This window comes from Oratosquilla oratoria, chromosome 4 (genome assembly GCF_046742065.1).
Source record: "Oratosquilla oratoria isolate Oo_2021 chromosome 4, ASM4674206v1, whole genome shotgun sequence".
Lineage (NCBI taxonomy): Eukaryota > Metazoa > Arthropoda > Malacostraca > Stomatopoda > Squillidae > Oratosquilla > Oratosquilla oratoria.
Genome location: NC_134780.1, coordinates 12,483,910 through 12,503,436, shown reverse-complemented (window position 1 = coordinate 12,503,436; position 19,527 = coordinate 12,483,910). Strand labels below are relative to the sequence as shown.

The following is a 19,527-nucleotide window of genomic DNA, read 5'->3' as shown; positions in this document are numbered from 1 at the left end:
CCTTTGTATTCTCTTGATCTTGCTTCCATCCTTCACTCTGTGTGGGGGACCATACCACTGACATAATTTCCAGTCTTGGACAGATCAGGGTTTCAATGATTTTGTTCATCATCTCCTAATGCATATAGTGAAAAGCCTCTTTAATCTTTTGCACCAGTCCATACATCTCTATCCTACAATCCTACTGATATGTCCTACAGATCACTGGAAGGTCTGTTGCCTCTATGGGGGAGGAATATTGATCCCAGAAGGACTGCCACTTAGTTAATTCACCCTTGAACCTTGGCAATTCCAATTTGGGTAATTTCACATTGGGGGCTTTTGATTTTTGAGATGAAGAGTTTCCACTTGTACTACCAACTTGAGGACCTGCTGCCACTGCTGCTAACTCCCTTATCTTGTCATCAGATATCCTAGGCCATGCACTTTCTGTACTAAATTCATGTGCTTAGTCCAGTTCTTGTTCAAGTTCTTCCTCATTTACTTAAATTTCTATTACTTCTTGCACTTCATCTAACTTACCTAGTCTTTAGTTATATTCCTTGAGGGCATACTCAATTTGACTTATGTTAGTGGTGTAAGCTTCTAGAACAGCACTCAGCATCTTGGAAGATCTCGTCACCCACCCTCGATATGTCTGCATTTGTTATCCAAATATTCTCCATTAAAATCTTCACTCACACTATTATTCTTAGGGGAGTCCTTCCCATGTCTTGGACACCAAATGTAGGTTAGAAACTTCCTAAACCCACCTGTGAAGTGAAGAAAAATGTATGTAGGAGAGTTTTTTAAACAAAATGCCATGTTGGAGCTGACTTCTTTTTAGTGTAAATTTACTTCATATAGTCAGGATAGGCTCAAGGGGCGACTGGTGGATGAATTATTGCTCAAGAAATGCAAACATACATACAAATACCAAAGGCTTTTTCCCCCCCTTACAAAGGAGGTAGCCAAAAAAACAAAGGCATAAAAAAAAACCTCCCACCCATTCCATCCCCAATATACTCCACTCCCCTCTACTCTCTTCCTTCCTTCTTATTTTGGCACCTCCTGGATGATGGGTCATTCCTGCACCTTGTAAACTGCCCTGGGTCAGAAACAGTGCCGCAAGACACAGCACCTCCACAGCAAGGCCACTTCATTAAATCGGCGACCCCCCCTCTCCATCCCCTCATGCAGAAAAGAAGACGGGGAGAAATCCCTTCGGGCTGTGTCAGTTTATTTCTCATACATACTTCCCCCCTCCCCATGCATCATAGCATCATCATACACAACCATTTTCCATTCACCCCATATTCTGCCCTCCCCTGTCCTTCCTCAACAGACATTCCCCTCTTTCCCAATGTCTCTTTTACCCCATTCATCCATCTCATCCTAGGTCACCCCCCTCCTGTTTGCCCCTTCCACCTCTGCCTTTCACTTCTCTTTTATTAGTCATTCTTCACTCATTCTTTCCATGTGTCCAAACCATTCCAATACTCTTTCATCAGCCCTATCTCAAGGTTTTTTATTTGGTCACTGATTTCCTTCTGTGTTACAGTTAATTCCTTCATGGGGGGGGGGGTTTCTCTCTATTACCTTATAATCAGGTGAATTTTCAATTGTGAATACTGATTTGAAATGATTGATCATAATTTCAGCCATTTCTAGTTCTTCTGTATATTCACAATTTCCCTGGTGCAGCTTTTCCATTTCTTGTTTATTTTTTAGTTTACCATTTACCAGAGCTGGGCACCCGCTAGTTTTTTGTTAGTCTGCAAATCACTAATCCACTAATTTTCTTGGCCATTCCGCTATCACTATTTCCTCTAATTTCCCAGGTTCGCTGGTCTGCTAACGCTAATCCGCTAATGCTAATCAATCTGCAACTGTCCACTAACCTTTTTTTTAGTTAGCTAAGTACGCAAAACAGAATTTTTAATTAAATTGATAAAATGATGCTAAATGATGGACAAAAAATGAATATAGGTGTAATATATAGGCCAAAGACATTATCATTAGCAGACGACAAACTGTTATTTCAAGAACTGTCTAGTTTCTGCAACCGGGATTTATTGATAATGGGTGATTTCAATTTTACTGACATTGATTGGATGACCCTTGAACATGGCCATATAGGTAGTCGCTTGATTGATTTTCTTGGTGACAATTACTTAATTCAGCATGTAAAAGAGCCCACAAGATATGGAAACTTACTCGATTTATTGATCACTAGCCGCGAAAGCATGGCAACTGATGTAGAAGTCGGTGAATCTGTTGCAAATAGCGATCACAACTAAGTCAGATTCAAACTCCTAAACAATTTTAGAATAGATACTTGTGCTTCTAAAATACCCGATTTCAGTAAAGCTCAGTTCATAGAACTACGTCAGGAGCTTCAGCTTACAGATTGGGAGGAAAAATTAAACGAAAGGCCTGTAGATCAGATGTGGGAAATATTTCAAAATACGCTCACTAAGATGATTCAAACTTACATTCCTTTTAAGGACAGACGTCCCCCAAATCAGGCTCGCCCAAAGTGGCTCGACAAAGAAACTGAAAAAAGTATTGCTAAAAAGAGACAGGCTTATAAGAAATATAAGTGCTCGGGTGCATCTAATGACTATGAAAGTTATGTATCAATACAGAGAGATTTAAAAAAGACAATAAGAAAAAGAAAACGACAATACGAAATGAACATCGCTGAGAAATCCAAAGAGAATCCCAAAGAATTCTATAGTTACATTAGAGATAAAAAGGTTGTTAGGAATCACATTGGTCCACTATTATCTGCTGACGGTCAACTTGAATATTCAAATGAAGGAATGTGTAATCTCTTAAACAATTATTTTAGCTCGGTATTCGTAAACGAAACACCTCAAAGTGAATTCCAAACTGAAACCTGTGAAAAGTCTGGGGTAAACTTACTCACTACGGTAAATATAACAAAAGAAACAATTAAAAGGTGTATAGACAAACTCAAAGTTAATAAAACACCAGGGCCTGACGGTTGGCATCCAAGAATCTTAAAGGAAATGAAAAATGAGATTGTTGTTCCATTAGAAATTATTTTCAAGAAATCCATCATATCCGGAGATGTCCCAAGAGAATGGAAGCTAGCTAACGTTACTCCCATATTCAAAAAAGGTGACAAAAAGAAACCAAATAACTATAGGCCTATTAGTTTGACTTCGATCGTAGGAAAAATAATGGAAACTATCATCAGAGATGCTATCGAATATCATTTAGAAAGTAACCGTTTGATAAATGATAGCCAACATGGTTTCAGACGGAAACGTTCTTGCGTGACTAACTTACTCGAATTCTACAACACAGTTGTCTCGAATTTTGACAAAAGAAACAATATAGATTTAATATATCTAGACTTTGCAAAAGCTTTTGATACCGTCCCACACGAAAGACTTCTTACTAAATTAGCTTTGCATGGAATAAGTGGTAGCCTATTAGGTTGGACTAGTAATTGGTTGAAAGGTCGAAAACAGAGAGTTGTTTTAAATGGAAAAACTTCTGGATGGAAAAGTGTTGCAAGTGGAGTTCCTCAGGGTTCCGTTCTTGGGCCACTTCTATTCATAGTATATATAAATGATATAGACCATGGACTAAAATCTACTGTTTCCAAATTTGCTGATGATACAAAACTGTGCGGAGTGGCAAATGATCACTCAAACCAATTAGATATTCAAGAAGATTTAGATAAATTACAGCAATGGTCTGAAAAGTGGCTAATGAAATTTAACACAAGTAAATGCAAGGTAATGCACATAGGTAAAAATAACAGCAAGTACGATTACAAGTTATTTGGAAATTCGTTAACAAAAGTGGATAGTGAAAAAGATCTCGGCGTAATTATCAGTAACGACCTCAAATCATCCAAGCAGTGTATTTCAGCCTCTGAGAAAGCAAATAAGATTCTGGGATTGATTGCGCGATCTTTTGATTTCAAAAGTCCATCACTCATTAACAAGCTATATAAATCGTTAGTTCGTCCACATTTGGAATATGCTGTTTCCGTATGGTCACCGAATCTCATTAAAGACATTGACAGACTGGAAAAAGTACAACGGCGAGCCACAAAACTGATTCCAAATATCAAAAATAAATCATACGAAAATCGACTTAAGCACATGAATCTGTTTTCCCTAAAAAAAGCGTAGACTCAGAGGTGACTTGATACAGGTCTTTAAGATTTTAAAGGGAATTGACAACATCAAAAGTGACCAAATTTTCACATTGAATGAGAATCAGACAAGAAACAATGGTCTCAAACTGTCCAGAAATAGATTCAATTTGGAAGTAGGTAGAAACAACTTTGCCAACCGTGTAGTTAATGAATGGAATAAACTTCCTGCACAGGTAGTGCAATGTAGTTCAGTTCGAAGCTTTAAGAATCATTTAGATAAATACCTAAGTAAGATGCTGTAATGATTATAATTTATGTTATATTATTTGTTTTTGTTTTGTTATATAATTTGTCTGTCTGATTTTCATTTATTATTAGTTATATGTCAATTTATTATCATTTACTATTTACCTGTTTGTTTGTTATTCAACTATACCAATGCATTTATTTATGTATTTTAATTGTTATGTACATTGTTATAGTTTTAATTTATTATTAATATGATTTTTTTTTTTTTTTTTTTTTTTCTTTTGCATCCGACCTAGATATGGATCAAAAGGTCTCCTGTCGGCATGCTTTGCCTTTGTAATCCTTTGTAATCCTTTAAATACAGAGTGTAAGTTTTATTTCAGTATCAAAACAGATAAAAATCAGGCATTTGCAAGTACTGCACATTCTCTTCTTCCTCCTCCTCCTCCTCCTCCTCCTCCTCCATCTGGGATACTCCCCACGATGCTGCCTTTCAAAGTGGCTCTTGATGTTGTAGTTGGAGGTTGCCGAGTAGGTGATCTCTTTGTTGCAGATTGTGCATTTCACCTTTCCATTCGTTTTGCCTGGGCCATAGTAAGTTTTTATGTGCTGGAAGATCGGCGGCAGGCTGTCCACGGGCACATTGTCCTGGGCTCGCCTGCTGTCTCCCTGGCGGCTGGAAGTGCCAGGCCTTGAGATCTGTTCTTCTTCACTCGGCCACGTGGAGGTTGCACTACCATGCCGACTTGAAGGCGACGGCATCAGAAATGTGTCCATTTTAATTTTTAAATTTACTCTATCTGTTAGATTCAAAGTGCTGAAAGTAGAAAAATGTATATTGTAAAGATATTAACCTATCAGTAATAAGCTAGGGGTCTTTACTTACAGATCATTACACCCCAAGTTCGTTTTAACAATATTTTACTGTATAGCACAGTTATAACTGCCGATAATCAGATCAGACCAATAAATAATGGATAGAGAAACTGCTCACATGTACTAATCTCATTTACTTCAATTCTTCTGTAAGAGTGCACATCCTTCACTTTCCTTTGACTTGTGCTTTTCACTCAGAGCGCTGCCAAACTGACTTCACTCTGTCGCCGACAAATTCACACTGACTCACTCTGTGGGGTCTCGCCGCCTTTTATATGAACCATATCTCATGAAAATACCAGAAGATTCGAGATTTTATATACTCCGTAAGCTTTCATATTTAATTATTCATAACATTAAACAAACTTAAATATACACAATTCCATTAGAACATATTCAAGGTTTTTAATTAAAATTACAATTCCCCAATCACACTAGGTTTATAATCCCTTCAATTCGTAACATATTCGGCGTTTACTAGAAGGAGTTCTGGTTCCTTCACGTTCTAGAAAATATTCGAAAGAATACTCACGCAAAAAGTCACGTATTAGCCTACGCAAATTCTATACAATGAACACAAAAAAATTTGTACATACAAATAAAAATAAAATGCATTTATCATTAACATCTATATGCACTACTATATGTGTATACATATAAATTATGGGAGCATACCTTTACTATATACATATATATAATCATATCTCAACTAGCATTTCGTATCTTATATATGGCACAATTATTTAAAAATCAGGGACTTTGGTATTTAACAAAATTATAAAAAAAAAAAAATTAATGAAAGTTAGCTGTTTGCGGACTTACAATTTTGGCATTCCGCTAATCGCTAATCCGCTAATTTTTCAATTCGCTAATCCGCTCATTTTTTCTTAGTCCGCTAATTAGCGGATTAGCGATTAGCGGACTTCATATGCGGAATGCCCACCTCTGCCATTTACATACCTGTAAAATAGTTTAGGTTGTTCCTTGCATTTTTATATTATTTCTCTTTCATAGGTTCTCATATCTCTGTGTATTTTTACATAATCTATACAATGAACACAAAAAAATTCGTACATACAAATAAAATAGAAATGCATTTATCATTAACATCTATATGCACTACTATATGCGTATACATATAAATTATGGGAGCATACCTTTACTATATACATATATATAATCATATCTCAACTAGCATTTCGTATCTTATATATGGCACAATTATTTAAAAATCAGGGACTTTGGTATTTAACAAAATTATAAAAAACTTTTTTTAATGAAAGTTAGCTGTTTGCGGACTTACAATTTTGGCATTCCGCTAATCGCTAATCCGCTAATTTTTCAATTCGCTAATCCGCTCATTTTTTCTTAGTCCGCTAATTAGCGGATTAGCGATTAGCGGACTTCATATGCGGAATGCCCACCTCTGCCATTTACATACCTGTAAAATAGTTTAGGTTGTTCCTTGCATTTTTATATTATTTCTCTTTCTTAGGTTCTCATATCTCTGTGTATTTTTACATAACCATTTCTTAGTTTCGTGTATGTTTGCCATTTATTTATTTTTTATTTATTTATTTATTTATTTTTATTTATTTATTCATTTTTTTTTTCCAAGCTTTGTCTCTTTTATCCTTAGCCTCACTACATTTTTTGTTGTACCAGCTTTTTATGTATATTCTTTCTTGCTTTTGTTGTGGTACATATTTGTTCACTCCCTCATTATAAATTTCTTTTAGGATATTCCATTTCTCTTCCATCCTTGTTTCTTCCTTTAGAAATTTTTCCCAGTTTGTGTTACAACATTTTTTTGAGTTGGACATTAGTCTTCCTTTTCTATGTTTCTCATTTCTTCTTAGGTCCATTTGCTCTTTTAGTTTGAATTCTATTAGTACATGGTCACTCTTTCCTATTGGAGTTTTGTAATCAATTCTGTCCACAATTTCAGGTTTTGACATAAGTATTAAATCTAGTTTCGATGGTTCTTCATTGTTTCTGTATCTGGTATTTTCTTTTATCCACTGAGTCATTGTGTAATCAGTGGTCATATCGAGTAGTATGTTGCCCCAGAGGTCTTCTCCACCCTTCACTGTCATTTCCTCCCAACATATTTCTTTTGAAATAAAATCACCCATAATTACTATATTTCTTCTCTTTCAGTATATTAGTTCATATTTTGTATCTTCCAACAGTTTAGAATGATCGCTTTCAGTCCAGGACTGAGTGTTGGGGGACACATACACTACTACAAATTTTCTACTTTCCATGTAATTACTTTCAACTTTTATAATTGATTCTACATTGTTTTTTTTTTCTGTTATCTTTGTCACATTTAAGTCTTTCCAGGTCCAAAATAATACTCCCCCACCCTGTTTTTCCTTTCTATTCTTCGTCCAACAGTTGTATAGGCCTTGTCCCACAGTATTTTGTGGTAGAGTACTTTTTAATCTAGTTTCTACAATTCCCATTATGTCTGGTTTAATTAATGCCAGATAGTCATTTAATTCATTCAGTCAAATCATTCCATCTGTGTTGGTATAGGCTAACTTTAATTTTTTCCTTTCTGATCTTTTTCTGTTTGCTTTGTTTCCTTTTTCTTGATACACCATTTTCTCAGTCTCAGGACCGCCTCCAATAAAAAAAAAAAAATTACGTTACAGTTCTCTTTTTATTTTTTCATTTGCTTTATTTCTAAGTTCCTTTTCTTTCTCTTTTTCTTCATCACTCGTGTCTTTTTTTTTATCCATACGTTTTTGTAATGTTCATTATTTGTTAGTTTTGTTGCTGTAGATAGTACTTCTGCAATCATTTTTGACTTAAGTTTTACTTTTAGTGGCCTATATTGTTTTTCTTTTGAGTATCTTCCTATTCTATATGTCTCCTCAATTTCTTTATCTATACTTTGTCCTTCCTCTTGAATCTCTTTCAGAATTTCTTTAGCAATCTCTTTCTCCTCTTTTTCTCTCTGATATCTAGGAACATCATGTTTCTCTTTAATACCATAGATTACAATGCATCTTTTTTATCCACTGTGTCCCTGACCAAATTACCTTTCTCTTTAATTACTTGGATTACCATTTCCTTAGCATTTTCCTTGACCTGTTGCTCCACTATTTCTTTAAAAGATAATTTTTTACTTTCCTGTTCTACTTTCCACTGTTTCTTTATTTCTTGGAAGTCATTTTCTTTGATCTTCTCTTCCACTTTCTTGGTCACTGCCTGCTAACGTACTGTGAGACACTGAAAAAGCTCATATGGGCAATTCAGAATTAGAGAAGAGGAATGTTGAGCAAAAGCGTAAGCATTTTCCATTATAACGCTCGCCCCCCACATTGCCCATCAAAGCTGGTCTCCTGCAACAGTTTGGATGGGACATCACCCACCCACTCTATAGTTTGGACTTGGCACCTATTACCACCACCTGTTCTCTAAGTTGAAAGAACATTTGGCCAGAGTGCATTTCAGTAATGACAGTTAGGTGAAAGAGGAGGTTCAACGCTTCCTCAACGACATGGCAGTGAGCTGGTATGACATTGGCATACAAAAACTGCCACAGCACCTACAAAAATGCATAGACCAAAAAATAGATAAATGTTCAAGCTTTAAAATTATATGAACATTATTAACAATAAAAGTTTGTGATTTCTAAATATTTTGGAGACCTTACTTTTGGGATTACCCTTGTATATGAGAAGGAGTGTTTGTGCCCTTGACACTGTATGGGGTAGAGACATGGAATTCAAGAGAGGCAGAAAAAAGTTGAAGCATGTTTGAGATGAAGTGTCTGAGAAATATGGTAGGTGTTACAAGGTTGGATAAAGTGGGAGATGAGGAGGAGAGCAGTGGTGGAAAAATCTGGCAGATAAGGCTGATTAAAGGTTATTGGGATGTTTTAGCCACATAGAAAGAATGAGTGAGATTAGTAAAAGAGGTGTGGAAAGCAGAGGAGTGAATTTCAGGGGATGACTGAGGATGAGGTGGATGGATGGGATGAAAAGGGCTTTGAGCAAGAGGAGAATGTCTGTTTAGCAAGGAAGGAAATGGCAGGGGATAAGGATGAGTGGAGAATGGTTGTGTATGGATGATATTTTGATGCAGCTTAAAGGGATTTTAACCCATCTCAGTTTTCTGCATGAGGGGATGAGGAGGGAGGATTTGCCATAGAAGTGAAGCAGCTGTGCTGTGTATATACTGTCTTGCTGCATTTGATTCTGACCTGGCAGTGGGCAGGAGACAGGGATGACCCTTCATCAACTAGGAGCTATGATGAGAGGCAAACAAGGATGGTGGGTGGGAGTGGGTGAATGACTTGACTGGCTACCTCCCTGATTAGGGGGAAGAAGCCCTTGGGATATAGATACAGTAGATTGTTTATAGAGTAGGACAAGGAAAAGAAAGTAGGTGGTCATATGTTATTATTTTTGAGTAAACTTTTCTTTTTATTTGTATATTTATTATTATTGTTATTATTTCTTTAATACTGCAATTTTGACATAGGTTACATTGATACTGTATTAAATAGTACTTAGATTTTTTACAAATTTTGTTCTCTACCTTTCATCTTGTAAGAAGTAAATATTGCAACTTTTGATAACAAATTTAATTTTTGTATTGGCTTGCATTAAAGAAAATGGTGTGTGTGAAAAAATAGATTACAAGCTGAGAATATCTTTACCATAATGATTTTGGTTTGGTTTTAAATGAATGCTGAATGACCAGTTTTGTTTATTATGACTAAATATTTTACCTTGTCTTGATAGCCATGCTAATTTGTAGATATATACTTATTGATAGAATGGTTCCTTTAGTTATCAAAATTCTTGCCTATGAGATAGTTAAAAAGAAATTGTGAATGTCATTGTGTGTGTAAAGTGACATGCAGCTTGAATGGATGTGTGGGTTCTATCAGTTTTGTGGTGTTTGTAGTGTTGAACTAAAATAGAAGCTTTGTGTATGGTTTGAATGGGTACAGTGTTGAACTAAAATAGAAGCTTTGTGTAAGGTTTGAATGGGTATTTTTTTTATCACCTCATTTGTGTACCTCAGGTTGCATTCTATTCATCTTTTAAATACATTTTTCTTTTCAGGCCAGAGCCAGTAAAAAGGACAAAGAAAGTATAATGCTCTAACTTAGTCTGTGCACAAGAAATACATTTTTATACTTTATTGTATAGAGTGAATAATTGAGATTGCATTTGCTTCATCACAAGTAAAGGCCTGATTAGTTCACCTACACTTATTGGCACCTATAAAGTAGATACATAAGTACTTACATTGTTGGAATAAAACTTGTAAATAATATGAACAGAATATACGTAGCACAGTGCATTGCACTATTTTATGTGAGACAGAACAATATAGCTTAGCTAATTAGATTTTATATACTTCAGTAATGTATAGAAGTGATGTACTCAGCCAATGATGAAAATTATATTAGAATCACAAAACATTGAAAATGAAATGATTTATATATATATACCTGTATATGTATATATATATATTATGTATATATATATATATATATATATATATATATATATATATATATATATATATATATATATATATATATATATATATCAGTGGCAGACAGTGACCACTTTTTTGCTGTTCCAATTGCCAATCATCTGATCACCTTGGGCAACTGATCTGATCCTGATCATTAAGTAATTTTTAAGTATTGCTGTTCCAATCCCTTCATTCTAATCATCTTGTCATTTATTATAAGAAACACCGATTTTAGGCTATTTGAACATAGGTTCTGAATAGCTATTTAGCCATGTGTTTCAAAATATTTGAAAGAAGTAAGGTTTGAAAATGTCCAGAGTCAGTTGTTGCCATGACAAGATAGACCAATGACCATTAAGAAAAAAGGATCCTGAGGTTTTAGTTCTAACAGTTATAATGACAAGAAGTTATTGTAATGATAATAATAATAGATTAATAACAGAGATTTTTATTGTGATCAATGATTGGAAGTTAGTTTGTGAAATTCCGATCACCTCTCTCAAAGATGATCCAATTTTTGCATTCCTGTCACCAATTGTTCTCCCAATTAAATGGGAAGATTGGATGATCAGATTGATGATTGGAAATGCTCAGTTCTGACATATATATATATATATATATAATATATATATATATATGTATATATATATATATATATATATATATATATATATATATATATGTATATATATAAATTACAATGTATCATATGTAGTCTGTATTATGTGTAGGATGCACACAACATAGTAAGCATAAGCACTTTTTAAAAATCTCTCTAGTACTTAATCCAAAATTATATAATTAATTTGCTTTAAGGCTTTGCTGCAGCATAAAGTGTTGATGGTGCCTAAAGCTGAAAACTCATTGGTGTTTCAGGGCTCACTAAACCATAAGAAAATACATCTAAGTATCTTAATCCAACATTCACCAACCATATATGGACGTATGGACCCAGGACATAAACCTGCTTCGGGAATTGGGTCCAGGACATAGAACACCAATTCCCTAAGTGGGTTTATGTACTGGTCCCAAATGTCTGCACAAGTGGCAGTTGACAAGTGTTGGATAAAGAGACCTAGGTGTACTTCTCCCAGAATTATTTAATTATTTTGCTTTATGCCTTTGCTGCAGCATAAAACATTGTTGGTGCATAAAGCTGAAAATTCACTAGTGTTTCAAAGCTCTCTAGACCATATGAAAATATACAGAAGTGGATATATTGCCAACTATTGAACAGATGTGGAGTATGTAGGGGATAGAATGGATAGGAGTAGTTTCTGTGCATTTGTCTTTTGGCTACCTCCTGTGTAAGGGGGGGAAAAAGGCTCTGGTATATGTATGTATGTTGAACAGAGGAAAATGTGAAGAAAAATGCCTAATTGATAAGTTGGATCTTGGCGCAGTGGCTTTTATGACCTTACTATGGTGCACTCCTTGTATGTAGCATACATGTATATGTGTGTATATATATATATATCTATATATATATATATATGTATATATGTATACACATATATTTACCTAGGTGTATTTTGTGGGAAGGGGAGCTATGCTCATGGTGTCCCGCCATTGTATCTCGCAGTGTCTAGTTTGCTTTTAAACTATGTTCTAGATAGAACTTCTGCAAGTACTTTTAAACTATATTCTAGATAGTACTTCTGCAATCATTTGTGACTTAAGTTCAGTACCAAAAATGCAAAGTACTGGAAATGGGAAATAGCAGCAAAATGACATCCTTAAATTACTCCTTGAGAAATGAACCCAATACAAAAGCAAAAGGGGAGAAAGACTTGGGAGTGTTGATAAAAGACAACCTGTCACCTGATAGACATATCATCAGGATTGTGGGAGACATATATGGACTAATGCAGAAGATTAAAGTGGCATTCCACTATATGGATGAAGAGATGATGACAAAACTCACTGAAACCCTAATGTATCCAAGACTGGAATATGCACCAGTAGTATGGTCCCCACACAAAGTGAGGGATATAAGCAAGCTTGAGAAAGTACAAAGGGCAGCAGTCAAACTGGTTGCTGCCCAGCCTGGGAGATAAACCATATGAGGAAAGACTAAAAGTACTTTGTCTGCCAACTTTGAAAGATCAAAGAAAAAGAGGTGACATGATTACAGTATTCAGGTCACTAAAGGGGATAGATTGCATTGCTAGAAGAGATCTGATTAAAGATGGAGGGGCTTTAACCTCCTACATACAATGATGCCTACATAGGCATCATGAGGTTCAAGTGGGTATACAAGGATGCTGGTGTCAGCGTCTTGATTATTTTGTAGTTGTAGCTGAGTGACCCCCAAATTCTGTGAACTGGCTTATTCAAATCTTCTGTGTTTATTATTACTCAGTGAAAGAGAATGAGTAATACAGTAGTGACTATATTTTATAATGTGAGTATTTTGATGCATCAATCATTGTACCTCAGGCATCCAATACTGAGTACAAGAATTTGGCTCATATTGAAGAGGTTAAGAGGTCATGGAAGTAAATAAAGAAGGACCACATGTCAAAAGGATGTGAAGAAATACAGTTTTCCATATAGATGCATAGATATGTGGAATAGCTTAGAAGGTGATGTAGAACGGGGGTGGAAAGGGAGCTGGGAGATAGGATTGATGAAAGAGTATTGGGATGGTTTGGACCCACGGAAAGTATGAATGAAGAAAGGCTACTAAAAGAATGTGTGGAAGGAGTGAACATGAGGGGGCGACCTAGGATGAGATGGATGGATAGGGTAAAAGGGGCATTGGGAAAGAGGAATGTCTGTTGAGGAAGGATCGGAGAGGACAGAAGATAGGGATGAGAGGAGAATGGTTCTGTGTGGATGATGCTGTGATGCATGAGGTGGAATGGATGGACGATGGGAGGGGTGAGGGAGTGTGTATGAGAAATAAATTGATGCAGCCCAAAGGGATTTCTCCCTGTCCTCTCCTTTTCTGCATGAGGGGACAGAGAGGGGAAGTGTTGCCGATTTAATGAAGCAGCCTTGCTGTGGATGTGCTGTGTCTTGTGACACTGCTTCTGACCCAGGGCAGTGGGCAAGATGCAGGGATGACCCATCATCCAGGAGGTGCCAAGATAAGAGGGAGGGAAGGGAGTGGATGGGAGTGGAGTATGTTGGGGATGGAATGGGTGGGAATGGTTTTTATGCCTTTGTTTTTTGACTACCTCCCTTGTAAGGGGGAAAAAATATTTGGTATATATATATATATATATATATAATGTATATATATACAGTATATATTGGTTACCTAATTTTAGTGTGCAAGAAAGGAGGAATGCTCATAAGTTTCCATCTGCTTCTCTCTGATTTATCATACCTAGCTTCAAATTCATATAGTTTCATCATACAGTAATCTATATATTTGATTAATTCATGCATCATTCCAGCTTGGGCTATATCTCCTGCTAAGCAATTCCAAGTATTTATACATCTCCATGGAAAACTGTACTTCTTCACATCCTTTAGGCATTGGTCTTTTCTTAATTTGTACCCATGATGTCTTAAAGCCCTCCCATCCTTATTCAAAAGATCCCTTCTGTCAGTGCAATCTCTCTCCTTTAGTGACCTGAATATTCATATCACTTCTTTTTCTTCAATCTTACTATTCTGGCTGATCCAGTGGTTTTAGTCTTTCCTTTTATGGCTTATCTGCCAGGCTGGGGACCAGCTTGGTTGCTGGCCTTTGTATTCTCTTGAACTTGCCTTTCTTGATCCTTCACTCTTTGTGGGGACCATACCACTGATGCATATTTCAGTCTAGGATGGATCTTGGTTTCTGTAATATTTTTCATTATCTCTTCATCCATATAGTGAAAAGCCACTTTAACCTCTTCAATACGAGTAAAATATTCACATCAGGTTGCCTGATGTACAATGATGCATCACAATACGTGCATTACAAAATATAAATTTATTGCTTTTACTCGGTATACTTGTTCTCTTTCACCCTGAATAAATATAACATCACAGAAAACATAATCATGCCTGTTCACAGAATACATGGGACAATTTCCTAGAATGTAGCTATTTTTGATAAGAAACGGTAAAGAAATTCAGTACAAAAAATGCAAAGTACTGGGTATTGGCAATAGCGGCACGAGGCCATCCTTAAACTATTCCTTAGGAAGTGAACTTATAGCAAAAGCAAAAGAGGAGAAAGACTTGGAAGTCTTTTTAAAAAACAACAAGTCACCTGAGAGACATATCAGCAGGATTGTGGGAGAGACACACAGACTACTGCAGAAAATTAAAATGGCATTCCACTATATGGATAAAGAGATGATGAAAAAACTCATTGAAACCCTGATATGACCAAGACTGGAATATGCATCAGGAGTATGGTCCTCACACAGAGTTAAGGATATAAAGAAGATTGAGAAAATACAAATGGCAGCAACCAAACTAGTCCTCAGCCTGGCAGATAAATCATATGAGGATAGACTGAAAGTACTTTGTCTTGTAAGCGAATCCATAACAAAAGCAAAACAGGAGAAAGACTTGGGAGTTTTGATTAAGAACAACCTGTCAGCTGACAGACATATCAGAAGGACTGTGGGAGAGACACACAGACTACTACAGAAGATTAAAGTGGCATTCCACTATATAGATGAAGAGATATGAAAAAACTCGTCAAAACCCTGATGCAACCAAGACTGGAATATGCATCAGTAGTATGGTCCCCACACAGAGTGAAAGATTTAAGGAAGACAGAGAATACAAAAGGAAGCAACCAAACTGGTCCCAGCCTGGCAGATAAACCGTATGAGGAAAGACTAAAAGTACTTTGTCTGCCAACTTTGAAAGATCAAAGAGAAAGAGGTGATATGATTACAGTATTCAGGTCACTAAAGGGGATAGATTTGATTAACAGATGAGATCTGATTAAAGATGGGAGGGCTTAAGAGGTCATGGGAGTAAAAACAATACATCTGTTCAATACAGCATCAGATGCCAGATGTACAGTGATTCAATGATGCATCATAATACTCATGTTATAAGATAAAAAGTCACTGCTGATTTACTCATTATCTTTCAGTCTAAGTAATAATAAACACTAAAACATGATTAGGCCAGTTCACAGAATTCAGGAGTCACTTGGCTACAACTACAAAATAAATATAGTCAGGATGCCAATGCTGGCACCCTCATATACCCACTCATGTCTCATGATGCCTATGTAGGCATTATTGTATGGAAGAGGTTAAGAAAGACCACATGTCAAAAGGATGTGAAGAAATACAGTTTTCCATGTATATGCATGAATATGTGGTATAGCTTAGTTGATACAGCCCAAGGTCAAACAATACATGAGTTCAAATCTGAATATGATAATTAGAAATCAAGGATATAGATTAACTTGGAATGGTACATGAATTTGAGTCTAAGTATGTTAGAAAATTAGAGAAGAGGAGATGGGACCCATGATGTGAAGACTGAAATGACACCCTGTAAGTGGTAATAGTATTTTGACAAGTGCTCGTAATGTGCATAAAATATCTTAAGGATATGAATTGACTGTTTTTCACATTTGTGATATTATTTAGTAGTGTGTAGAGTTTCTAATCTTATTTTGCTCAGTTCTGGGTGTCGTGTGCAGTTAGAAAAGAAAAATAGTAAATGTGGATAGGACAAAAAATAGATTCATAAATGGTCAAGAAGCTTTACATGTCATTAAAACATTCACAAAACAAAAAATATTTATTTATCAATTTTTCATTTATTATTATTATTAATATTATTATTATTATTATTATTATTATTATTATTATTATTATGTATTTTGAATAGTCTTGTGAATGTATGAACAGCACTTCATGCTGAGCTATTGAATACTGAAGTTAAAATCAAGAAGCCTACATCACAAAGCATTTACATAGAATCGCTGTAAAGTCAAAATAAGAATCTAAGTTATAGTTTATCTTAATTTGGTAGAGATTCATTATGGAAAGGAAATTATATGAGTCGTTAAACATACAATCAGATAATTTTATGGTGTAAGGTAAGCTGAGAGTGGAGGATAGATGGAGAAAGAGGAAAGGGATAGAAGGTAGGGAGGTGTTTAAAGTATATTGCTTAAATGAGAAGGAAAAGGAGAAATAGTACAAGAAGCTCAGAGAACAGTGGGATGAAGTGAAGGATAGAGTAGAGCTAGGAGTGGAGGAGGAATGAGGATGTTTCAAGGAGGGAGTCACAAGGTGTGCAAAGATGGTGTGTGGAATGAAGAGGATGGGAGGGAATAGAAGAAAGGTAGTGAGTGGTGGGGTGATGAAGAGCAAATAACAAGTATCCACAAATTGGTTACAAGATAGAATGAGAGAAACATAGGAGAGGTACAAAAACAAAAAGAAGAGAAAACAAGATAAAGGAGGTAAAAAGGAGACCAGATAATGGTGGAAGAGTATGACAGAAAATTTTGAAAGTAATAGAAAGATGTTTTGGAAGGAAGTTAAGAGAGGAAGGGGAGGCGAATCAAGTAAAAGGTGCAGATGGAGAGATGATAATGGAAGATGTGGTGGTAAAAGGAAGATGGGCAGAGTATTTTGGGGAGCTGCTGAATGTGGAGGAGGATAGGGAGGGAAAGGTGGTTGCAGTGGGAGGTGCTTAGAAAATGACAGTGATGGATGAGGAAAATGAGGGGGAAATAAGAAAAGACAAGGTGAAAGCAGTTATCAAAATGATGAGAGCAGGTAAGGCACCTGGGCTAGATGGGTGTTATGTCTGGCTGGTGAGGTTTGATGTTTGTCTAAGAGAGGGTAGAGTGCCAGAAGACTAGAGCTGTGCCTGTATAGTTCTGCTTTATAAGAGAAGAGGGGACAAATGTGAGTGTAGTAGTTTCAGAGGGATTAGTTTGTTTAGTGAAGTTGGGAAGGCTTATGGAAAAGTTGTGATTTAGAGGATTAGGAGAGGAACAGAGGCATTAATTGGTGAGGAACAGTGTGGGCTTAGGAAAAGTAGGAGTTGTGTGGATCAGATTTTTGTGGTAATGCAGATTGTGAGAAAGATTTAGCAAAGGGTAAGGATGTTTTTTGGGCCTTTATGGATTTGGAAAAGGCTTATGACAGGGTAGACAGGAAGGCACTGTGGGAGGTATTGCAGATACAGTCAAACCTCGGTTTTCGAACATAATCCGTTCGAGAAGGCTGTTCGAAAAGCGATTTGTTCGAAAACCGAAACAATTTTTCCCATTATAATCAATGTAAATAATTTTAATCCGTTCCAAGTTTCTCCACTTCCTCCAATACCTGTGGCCTTTGTTTGCTAAAAACACTTGATCCTTTAGCCACATCACTTGCTTTAACCTGGTCTTTATTTTTTAGGATGGTGCTTATCGTCGATTTCGCCATCCCAAACTCCTTAGCCAACGCAGACACACGAACGCCAGATTCATATTTCGCTATTAATTCTTTTTTAAATTCAATAGTTTTGCGCACTACTTTCCTCTTTTCTTCACCACTTGAACTTGCTTTCTTTGGACCCATGATTAGGGGCTAATACACGATGCAAAGATGAAAAAAAGTCAGATTTACGTAAATAAGAACGAACACGTCTGCTCGGAATGAACTTTGATCGCAAATGCGCTACGGAGGAAGCGTTCGAGTTCTCTCGGCTCGCGAGTGAGCCGCGTTCGGGTACGCTCGGCTTCTTTCGGTTTGTTCGAGAGCGGAAATTTGGTCGAGTTCTGAGACGTAAAATTCTCGAACTTTTTGGTCGAAAACCGATTTGGTCGAGAACAGAAGCGTTCGATAACCGAGGTTTGACTGTATATGTGATAGGAAAATCGTTATGAGCAGTCAAGAGTTTATTGAGTGTAGTTGGGAAGGCTTATGAGCAGGTTTTGATTTAGAAGATTAGGAAAGGAATAGAGGGAGTAATTGGTGAGGAACAGTGTGAGTTTAGGAAAAGTAGAGGCTGTGTGGATCAGATTTTTGTGGTAAGCCAGATATGTGAGAAAGCTTTAACATAGGGTAAGAACTGGGAGGTATTGCATATGTATGTGATAGCTGTTAAGAGTAGTCAAGATTTTTTACAAGAGTAGTAGAACCTGTGTTAGGATTAGAAATGGAGAGAGTGAGTGGTTTGAGGTAAAGGTGGGACTTGCCAGAGATGTGTCATGTTGCCATGGTTGTTCAATCTGCACATAGATGGGGAGGTGTGGGAGGTAAATGCAAGGTTAATGGGCAGGGGACTGGAGATGGTTAAAGAAAATGGAGAAAAATGGGAGATAAGCCAGTTGTTGTTTGCTGACAACATTGTGCTTGTAGCAGGATCAGAGGAGGGATTAAGGAAATTAGTGACAGAGTTTGGGGTAGTGTGTGAAAGGAGGAAGTTGATGGTAAATGTGGGTAAAAGTAAGATAATGAAATGTGCAAGGGGAGAAGATAGCAGCAAATTGGAAATGAGTATTAAGTGAGAGAGGCTGGAGGAAGTGGATAGCTTTAGATACTTAGGGCACATATGGCAGAAAAGGAAGGAGTGGAGGTGGAGGTAGAATGTAGATTGAGAGAAACAAGTAAATGTCTGGGGGGATTAAGAAATGTAATGATAAATAGACATATGGGAATGGAGGCTAAGAGGAGATTGTATGAAAGGGTGATTGTACTGACAGTGATGTATAGTGCAGAAACATGGAACATAAGAAAGGAAGACTTTAAATTTGTCGGAGATGAAATGTCTGAGAAGTGTGGTAGGGGTTACTAGGTTAGATTGAGAAATGAGGAGGTGAGGAGGAGAGCAGGGGTGGAAAAGGAGTTGGGAGA

General features: G+C 36.5%; 1 protein-coding gene across 3 annotated transcripts in view; it reads left to right on the top strand.

The window, feature by feature from the left end:
• Positions 1-19,527, top strand: part of rb (adaptor related protein complex 3 subunit ruby) — a 77,722-nt gene that overhangs the window by 26,816 nt on the left and 31,379 nt on the right. Inside the window, exons 9-10 of one of the 3 annotated variants that reach the window (XM_076183481.1) lie at positions 7,438-7,512; positions 10,333-10,357. The exons of 1 other annotated variant lie outside the window; for it this stretch is intronic. In XM_076183481.1, the coding sequence (XP_076039596.1) occupies positions 7,438-7,512; positions 10,333-10,357 (100 nt within the window). The remainder of the gene's footprint in view (positions 1-7,437; positions 7,513-10,332; positions 10,358-19,527) is intronic. One more of the 3 variants, XM_076183482.1, reaches the window with a different exon arrangement.